At 39.4% G+C, this 10,318-nt stretch overlaps 1 protein-coding gene across 1 annotated transcript; it reads left to right on the top strand.

Moving 5' to 3' along the window:
• Positions 1-1,202: 1,202 nt before the first annotated feature.
• Positions 1,203-9,456, top strand: mazb (MYC-associated zinc finger protein b (purine-binding transcription factor)). The gene is made up of 8 exons (XM_059530404.1): positions 1,203-1,913; positions 2,066-2,216; positions 4,132-4,505; positions 6,139-6,386; positions 6,486-6,549; positions 7,983-8,154; positions 8,453-8,849; positions 8,887-9,456. The coding sequence occupies exons 1-7, from the start codon at positions 1,881-1,883 to the stop codon at positions 8,809-8,811; spliced, it is 1,401 nt and encodes a 466-aa protein (XP_059386387.1). The 5' UTR covers positions 1,203-1,880; the 3' UTR covers positions 8,812-8,849; positions 8,887-9,456.
• The last annotated feature ends 862 nt before the right edge of the window (positions 9,457-10,318 follow it).

The following is a 10,318-nucleotide window of genomic DNA, read 5'->3' as shown; positions in this document are numbered from 1 at the left end:
GGCATCAATGACAAATCCGTGAAAAATCCTCTATGCGTCATTGCGACGTGCCCTTTAAGAGCCGCTCGAGCTGCTGCGTGTTTAGTTTCTCCCCTAGTCGGTTTATTTATTTATTTATTGCAAAGAGACTTAAACCGAGTACATTGTTATAAATGAAAACTGAATTAAATAATGTAAGTTCAGGATATAAAGCACATGCTCGTCTTAACTTTGAACAGTTTTATTTGAAGATTTTTGGATGTGCAAATAGACGTAAATTAAATATATAACGGGTTTTTTGGGGGGGACATTAATTTTATTTTCAGATTTAATATGTTTACTTTTTGCTTACACATTTTGACTGAGCATATGAAAATCGTCAAGGAACAGTACTGTAGTACGTACATCCACTTTGGATTTGCTAAAGTTATATATATCTTTAACCGCCAATGAAAATACTGCATTCAAATATTGAGAGAACGTCTTTCCAAAATATTTTTATATAAATGGACAAAGATAGGCCCAGTGCAGATTAATAATATATAAATAAAGCACATGCTCAGATTTTATTTTCATATCGCCTACAATAAATATGTTACTGATTACACATTTTGAAATTCTGCAAGAAATAGTATTAATTGATTTACACACACACACGCATATATATATATATATATATATAATAATAATAAAATAAGCTATATGACGCTCCAAACTGATCTACACTACATTAAAAACAAATTATATTTATATATATATTTATGTAGTGCAGGTCAGTTTGAAGCGTCATATAGCTTATTTTATTATATATTTTTATTATTATTGTTTGTTTGTAATTACGTTCTGTAAATTCAGCTAAAACTCTATAGAAAGCACAAGCTTTATTAGCTATAAGTTATACATTTGGAAGTTTTAAGTTACTTCTTTTTTTTTTTTTTTATAGGCTACTTTTTTGTGTTACTACACATTTTGACTGAACATATGAAACTCAGCCAAGAACAGTGTAATAAAACGCAAATTGGATCTACTAAGGCTATAAAAAACAAACAGTATACTTAACCAGCAATGAAAATACTGCATCCAAAATTAGAATATTGTGTCTTTCCGAAATATGTTTATTTGAATGAACCTCGGTCAGCGGAGTGCAGTCACGTGATGTCGCTGTCTTTCTGTCGGCTCATCTTCTGACAGGAAGCAGGAAAGCGACGGAAATAGGAGGAGGGAGAGAGAGAGAGCCATCCCTTTAACAACAACTGGGACATAGCGGAGAGAGGAAAAGGAGAGGAGGGGGTAGAAGAAAGAGGAATTAAAAAAGAAAAGGAAGAAAGAGACAGGGAAGGGAGGGAGAGAGAGAGAGGGCGCGCGATAAAAAAAGAAAGATGACATCCTGTGAATTGAAGCGCCGAGGTGGAGCGGCGGGCTGCGGCCGGGCTCGAGTGTTATTCGTCCGGGTCACGGCTTGAAATCGACAGCGAGGCTTCGACAAACACCCGATCGGCCTGTCGAGGGGATCGAGGAAAAACACTGATTTATCCATAGTTTCAAATGCGTCAAGCGCATTACATCTAACCGCTGTTTTAACATCTATATGCATCAACTCCTGTTTTATAATGCATGGTGTAAGAGTGTAGAAATTACGTTTATTGCTTTCGATCTTTAAAGTCATGCAGATGAATAAATAGCGCGTTGTTGTGATGTCTCGGTTAAAGTTGCATAAGAGCAAAGTAAATACTAAATAGCTTGTCTGCTAATCTGAGCCGTTCATTAAATAAGTGATTTGGAGAAGAGTATAAAAAGACAACAACAACTAAACACTGTTTGCAAACTACAGAAGATTTATAGTACGTTATTAATCTTGAGGACCGTGTAGTTGATTATAATATTCATCGCTGGGGAACAAAATGGATGCCTCGTGGAGTAATTTTCTCTTCCAGGTGAGACTGAACATGGTTTTGTTCGTGTGTGTTTATTTACAAATTGATGTGCAATTCGTATTGTTACAAAACATTTGCGTTGGTACAATAAATGCTCCTACACTGTTGAAGTTTGAATTCAAACTTAGTACTTTGTGATTGTTCTTTCCCAGACCACACCCTCCCAGACTCAAGTAGAGGGGACCCTCCAATCAGAGCTTCTGCCTGGCCACACGTCCTCTCCTCAAGCCCCGCCCACCGAGCACATAGCTCCGCCTCCATCGACAGTGGACACTGCTGCTCTCAATGAGGACCCTGTACCTGGTGTGTGAGAGCGAGGGATGGGGGGGATGAAGAAGGGGAGGGAGGTTTGGAGAGGAGTGAGGAAGCTGGCGGGGAGGGGTTGGAGGTTTTCTGTGGTTTCTCAGTGTTCCTCTGTGATCACATAGAGCCGTGCAACTGGGAATATCGGCATGTTATCTTCAGGAGGTCAGCCTAGAAATACGGGGAAATTGTATCGAATCGTATAGAGAATCTAAATGAAATTTGTGATTTTTAAAATCTAATTAATCAGGATCAAACGAAAGTCAAAAGTTGTGGCCGTACAGAAAAACATATTCCAAACTGTTTTTGCCTTATTTTAAGTCACTTTGGTAAATTACAGTAGTTTTTAGGACAGATTTCTCTGGAAATTGCATGCTTTTATCATTCGTCTGCACATAATAACATCATATCTGATTAATTCATTAAATAATTATTATTAATTAAAGAAGGCCAGGCTAATACTCAAGGGCGTAGGTTTAATTTTGACATTGGTGGGGACATAACAGCTAGTCAACAACCTTCTCTTGCATTTATGATTGACTTCTGACCAGTTTTTAATGTCATTTTAAGTCTTTATTTATAGTTATGGTAGCTAATATACTCTAATTCATAACGAGAGCTTTTAATTTTAGCATATTCATCAGATAATTAATACACAATTTTGATTATGTAAAACCAACGTTTCAGCAGTATTGTAAAGATGTTTTTGTTGGATTGTTTGAATACTCAAAACAGAATACAGCAAAATATAATAATTTGTGTGGTCACAAAAAAAAGTATATGCAGTGAGCATCTTCAACCGACTGAACCTTGAACCGAAAGCAAGAAGTGAACGCCTTTAATAAAACGCAAAACAACAGTTTGCATCACATTTTGTTTTAAGCTGGTACTAAAGCAGATCTCTATACCAGTTAGTATCAATCACAAAATGACACCAAAAGTCATGTCAGAAAGTGTGTCTGTAAAATTTAATATAGTTTTCACGGGCGAATTCTAGTGATTTCAGTAGAAATCTTCATGAAAAGGAATTTCACGTAAGGGCAACAGACTTCTCCACGTGGATTTCGCAATGGGTGAATTTTCGCCAGGTGAAATAGTAATTTCAGAAGAATTTCATGTGAGAGCGAAAGATTTAACTTTGGATGGATCTTTTTTGATTGCAAAATTTACTTTAAATTCTTGGAAAGTCATAGGCGAAAAAGTAAAGGTGCAGTCAAATTTACCGTCATTTGGCGAACTTTTACAGGCAAAATCCACCAATTTTAGTCTGGAATCCACTCGATCTGGATTTTTGCGTTTCAGATTTTGCAGTTCGTTCAATCTGGTCCTTCGAATTAGCTGCAGTGATCAACATAAAACTGTTTGGTTTGAAAGTGATTTCGCTTTACTATTGGCAATATTTAAAAATGCCATTTTTCCCTGGCAAAATTTTGCAGAAATTCTTAAAGTCATAGTGTGTCTGGAAAGAGCATTCTTTGAATTTATTATTGGCGAAATGCAGTCATTTCAACTCAAATCTGCACATTTGAAAGTTTCGCCTGAGTGTTAAAGATTTCTCAACGGGTTCAAGTTAGCCACGAATTTGCCATTTTGATCTTGGTTTGATAGTGACACCGTATTAGACCCTCAACCTATTTTGCCCTTAAAGTTTTGCAAAAATTCTTGGAAAGTCAGAGGTCAAAAAGTATGGTTGTAGAAATGCATTCACATTTATAATTGTCTGGCAATTTTCATGGGCGAAATCTTTAATCCATGTGATTTGGATTGCTTAAGGGTGAAAAAAATCCACATGCAGATTTTACAACAAGTTCAAGTTCGTCACTGTAATTTCACACAAAAAAAACCCTTGATAATGTTACCTTAGTTCTCTTCTTAATGTTTAGTAACGCTCAGTTTTGTCTCTTCATCCCATCAGTGAAGCCAGTGTCCAGACCGGCCCGCGCAGCTCATATCTGCTCAATTTGCAGCAAGCAGTTCAAAAACAGCTACAACCTGCGGCGCCATCAGTCCGTCCACACCGGTATCCGTATGAAGGGGGGGTCCCAGAGCCAAGAGGGCGTGGCTAAAGAGAGTGCGGAAAGACAAACGGTCCCCCTCTCTCTCCTTCACCTCTCCATACCCCAGCAGCAAACCCAAACCCTGGCCACTCTTGCTGTTCTGCCCCCTCCACACACACAAGTCCTGGCCACTCAGGATGGAAACAATGTTGCGATGGAGAGCGTGACTTCTACTGTGACCGCCCTCCCGCCTCCAGCTGCTGTTGTCATGGCAACAGGGGAGCCTATACAGGTGGGAATCCGAATGTGTTTTCAGAATCTGCTTCATGTAGCATACAGTGAATCACACATGATGCCATACAGTTAGACATGTGCCGGTATTCGGTAATGCGATATATCACGGTAATGAATATGCACAATATTGTAATCGTGGGCACTTCTAAATACCGTGAATAAGTATATATTACAAATCATTCCGAATTTGGAATGCACATTAAGAATACTTTTCCCATCAACTGGTCAAAATGCACAACACCACTGTATGCTGCTTGAAAGACACGTGTACGCTCTGATGTAAACAAGCACGCATGAGAGATGCACTGAATGAAAGCACATTCACTCTCTGACAGCAGATGGCACTAAACTGCAGAAAATGTGGCCCTTTCCCTGGAAACCCCATAAATAAAGCAGCCTAAGAAAAATTTTATTTAACCTTTTATACTGTATTATAACCAATAACGTGATAATACCGTATACCGTGATGAAAGCATTAGCAATTAATCGCAACATGAAACTTTGATACCGGCATATCCTTACATACAGTTAATGATTTGTTGACATGTAGAAGCAAGCTTATGCAAGCCATGGTTTTACTGTCACTTTAGACTGTTACAATGTGTTCTAAAGTTACCCATGATCAGGGATAACAGAAATCTAATTTAATTACTATAGACCTAAAAGGAATGGAAATCTCAGAACATCATTTTTTTTTCTGTAGGTTTCTAGTTTTGCTTTGTTTTAAAGTATTAGATATTGCATGCAAATATTTGTCTGTTAAGGGTCTTTTTGGAGATATTTGAACATCTATAAGTATAGTATTTTAAACGTATATCTTCAAAAGCTTGGTAGCTGATGTATATATGGAAATGTACCCCAGCAGTCTCTATGAAATGATTTTAACAAGTCTTATTCAGTAATCATGAATGACTGGAAGGTTGATGGAAATATCATGGGATTTCTTCTGTCAAAAGGCGTAAATGTGGAGAGCAGAGAAAATATCAGCGAGAAGCATTAGAGAGAAGAAATATGTTTGACTTTACCATTATCTACATAACAAAAATAGCAGCAAAATGAGGAATAATGTACACCTCTTTTTTTTATATATATTTTTAAGGCCTTGAAGTGCATATTATCAAATAAAACTGCATTGTTTCTGTTCATTTATTTACAGTTTCTTTAATTACTGTTTAATTACTGCTTAAATTACATCCTAATTTCTCAAATAGAGAATTTATTTAAATGAATGGACTACATTAGTATTTTGCTTTTAAAGTGTTTTGCATAATAGAATGGCATGTGGTCATTCATATGACAATTATAAAATATATTTTGAAAATATAAATCCTTATAAAGGTAAAAATGCCCCTAAAAAGTACTAAAGAACTGTATAAGCAACTTGGTTATTAAAAACAAGTACTTTTTACAAAAAAAATTTAGTTTTTACTTTTTTCCTGCCATTTTTTGCATCAGTAGGACAGCATAGCAACAGGATTGAATTACTATGTTTGCACACTTCCAGAATTGTGTATGTGTGCAGGCCATGCAAAAATATGATGTCACTTTTGTGCACTCGTGGAAGTATAAACCAAGCTTTGGGACATTCTTCAGACTTAAATAATCTTCTCTTTTCCCTGCTACTCCTTCAGAGGCCAGTAACCCAGAACCCCAACCCTGTGCGTAAAAATCACGCATGTGAGACTTGTGGGAAAGCCTTCAGGGATGTGTACCACCTGAACAGACACCGGCTCTCCCACTCGGACGAGAAGCCATTTTCCTGCCCGATCTGCCAGCAGCGCTTCAAGAGGAAGGACCGCATGAGCCATCACGTCAGATCCCACCAGGGAGGCGTGGAGAAACCCTACGTGTGCCCGCACTGTGCTAAAGCTTTCTCGCGGTAGGACAGACCTCAGATCTCTATACACTGAGATCGTCTTAGTTTCACACTACTGACTCATTTGACTGTGAATGACATGTTTCTCCCTCAATCTCTCAGGCCTGATCATCTCAACAGTCATGTCCGACAGGTCCATTCTTCAGAAAGACCCTTCAAATGTCCGGTATGGAAGTTTGTTTTGCAATTTTGTAATTGATTTACATGGAAGGAAAAGTCTTTTCTTGATTATAGTGCATTCTTAAGTAGGGATGTGCGTTTTCCGCAAATATCACATTCAAATATTTGAGCTCACAAAAAAATGAATATTTGAATACGACATTTATTGTTTCCGTCATTTTTTTAACAAAACACACTGTGCTTTGTGATACACACAATAAGCTTGAACATAACACATCGTGTTTTGTAGCTGAAAACCTTTAATAATGCATGCAAACAAACAAAAGTACAGATTAAAAGCAAAAAAAAAAAAGTGAACAAAGAAAAAACGTAAAGCAGCCTGCAGCAATTAGGCTTTTGTACAGAACGCTTACACTTTTGAAACTTTTAAACTGTCAGCAAATCTTTTTTGTTTTTTTTTTCTATTGTTTTACATGTTCTTGTTAAGAAACACAGGCATGTAAACATGATCGGGGGAAAGTCGGCTCCTTAGTCTGTTAACAATAAGGCCGGCCACGGAGAAAACGCGCTCTGACGGCACAGACGTTGGCGGGACACTCAAATAACGGTGTGCTAAGCGAATACGTTTTGTGAAGCGATTCGTGTTTTTGTTTCACCACTGAATGGGATCCTCATCTGGTGGAATACATGGCTCCAGCAAGAACTGTTCCCACTCGTCTCGACTGGACTCTCTGTAATCATCGCTAGAGAACTGGCTCAGCCTTTTCGGACGAGTGGGCATTGCCAGATCCTCTTCATCGTTGGTGCATCCGCACCACTCGCATCAAGGAAAATGTTCTGATAATGTTCAAAAATGTTTTCATCGAGAAACCTGAGATGTTTGTGCCGAGGGTCTAGGGCAGACGCGAGAAGAGGAGTTTTCACTGCATTCTCCAAGTTCGCAACAATGTTCTTGAATTCGGTCACTTTCTGTGATTCTCCACGGCATATTTGAAGAACTGTAGAAGACTGCAGTCCTTATTCATTCATTAATTATTTTTAGCTTGCATACATCTTCAAATATGCCTTGGAGAATCACAGAAAGTGACCGAATTAGGTTTTATTGTGGACTTTTTTTCCCTTCTTTTTTTATGGCAGGCAAAAATATAGCTAAATTCGAATATAATTTTTATTTATCGAATAATTAGAGCAGAACGAATATTCAAATGTTCGACTATCCGTGCACACCCCTATTCTTAAGGCTAGGTTAGCACAATATTCAGATAAATATCATTAGATATTCATACTCATGATATTAGTTTCTATGAAAAATAGCTGTTTATATCTTGTGTCTCTCTGTTAATGTTGCAGTACACACACAAATTATTGTTTTACTTAATTGTGTGAAGATCTTTTTATTGGAATGTATGACAGGTTAAAGACCTTATATACCATGGTAAAGTAGTTGTAACATGTGAAGATGTATGTTGTTTGGTACAGACGTGTGAATCGAGCTTTGCCACGCGTGACCGTCTGCGTGCTCACATGATCAGACATGAAGAGAAGGTTCCGTGTCACATCTGTGGAAAACTGCTGTCTGCAGCCTACATCACGGATCACATGAGAGTGCACAACCAATCACAGCATCACTCCTGCCATCTGTGCAACCGCAGTGAGTATCTATCTGTCTGTCTGTCTGTCTGTCTGACTAATTATCTGTTGTTCTATCTATCTCTCTGTCTGTCTATCTATCTATCATCTCTCTTTCTGTTCTTCTATCCATCCATCCATCCCTCTGTTTCATGTTCAGTCTGCTGTGACAGTATTTCAGCCCGCCTCTTTAATTGCATAAACAGAATCTTTTGTACATAATAAGATAATCAGCTTGTCTGCTGTAATGATCAATAACGAGTTATTATGGGGTAATCAGGATCAGCAGTAATGCTTCACTCCCAGTCTTGCCCCGTCAGGTTTCACCACGCTGACGTACCTGCGGGTCCACGCTCAGAAGCACCACGGTCAGGAGTGGAAGGACAGCGGCGGAGGCTTCGGCACCTCGGGCTCCGGAGGGGTCCTGGTCTGTCAGCTGTGCGGCGTGCACTGCAAGACCCCCACACAGCTGCAGGGCCACATGGGTACCCACAACCCCCCTGTGAGTGACCCCCACCCCACCACCACCACCACCACTACCACCACCAGTGAGGCGGTGCCCGGCAGCATGGTCACCCTCTGCAACATGGTGTCGGCTCCCATGTTCGTGAGCGGGAACACGGTGGTGGATCTGCTGGTGACCGACTGCTCCAGCATCATCCCACAACCTCAAAGCTAGCAGAGCAGGCCTGTAGTGCACACACACTAGTCACTATACTTACACATGCAACACACACACCGCTACTAAACACACAAACAGCCATTTATTACACAACTTATTACACTAAAGAAGCCAAGGAGAAACTGTGAAGAACGGCATTCTGAGTGAAAGTTGCTCATGTTTATGACATGCACACACACATACAATGACAACTACTGTAGCATGATACATTTTAAAAGAACACCTCTCGATTATGCAGACATATTGAGACATATAGTCGCTTTATATGTATCCCTCTCAAAACCAGATAGTTAATATGAACAATTTCTTTTCTTGCTGAAGAGGCAGGAGGACGGTTTGGTCTTCCTTTAGCTGTCTTGGCTCAACAAGAAGGATCAGGGCATAAAGGCTGCAAAAGAGACTTATGGGGCTGATTTTTTTATTTTAAATGTGCAGTTCACCCAAACATGAATCATTCACTCCCCTTCATGAAGACGCCATGACTTTTTGTTACAAAATGGAGCTTTTTTTTTCCTTTTTGGAGCTTGACCGTCTTTGGTGTCTCATTCATTTTCATCGCATGGAAGAGAGCAGCTCAGACATTCTGCTAAGTTTCTTCATTTGTGTCCTACAGAACAAAATAAAGGCTCAAGGGTGAGTAAATGATGGGTGAACGTCGCACTGACTCAATCCACTGTTTCTCTTTCACGGGCTTCTTCTCTCTCTTTGACCTTCTCTGCTTTCTTGGCCGCAGGACTCTTTGATGATACTGTGATTGTGTATTGCTACTGTATTTCCTCTGCCTGTTATATGATTTCCACTTTGTTTGCCAGACCTCCACTGCCATAAACTGGCATCAAGATCCATTCATAAGTGATAATAGCAGAAGAAAATCAGAAAGGTGAAAACGAGAGGTTGCATTAGATGAAAGAGGAAGGTTTGAGAGAAAAGGGAGTTGAATTGATAGATGATTTATCTAGTAACGTTCTACTGCCAGCAAAAACTGATTTGCATATACACACTGATACACAAACACTGTGTGATGGATGTTGTGTGTACCTGATATGTCCAGCTCATATTTCACCCCAAAATCAAGAGGAAGAAAGAACAAACATTTCCTGACTTTTTAGGTCCATAAAGATTTTTGTCATTGTGACATTGTTTTGATGAATTTGTGCACATTTCCCCTTAACAAAAATACATGGTCTTAGTTCCAAAGTGTGAAGAAAAAAATAATAATTTGAATATTTCTACATTACGATGGAAAGTTTGGGGTTGGTAAGATTTTTTCCTATGCTCATGGAAAGTCGTGGCCTAATGGTTAGAGAGTCGGACTCCCAATCGAAAGGTTGTGAGTTCGAGTCCCGGGCCGGCAGGAATTGTGGGTGGGGGGAGTGCATGTACAGTTCTCTCTCCACCTTCAATACCACGACTTAGGTGCCCTTGAGCAAGGCACTGAACCCCCAACTGCTCCCCGGGCGCTGCAGCATAAATGGCTGCCCACTGCTCCGGGTGTGTGCTCACA

Source organism: Carassius carassius, chromosome 39 (assembly GCF_963082965.1).
Source record: "Carassius carassius chromosome 39, fCarCar2.1, whole genome shotgun sequence".
Taxonomy (NCBI): domain Eukaryota; kingdom Metazoa; phylum Chordata; class Actinopteri; order Cypriniformes; family Cyprinidae; genus Carassius; species Carassius carassius.
This window is presented reverse-complemented; position numbering and strand designations above follow the sequence as displayed.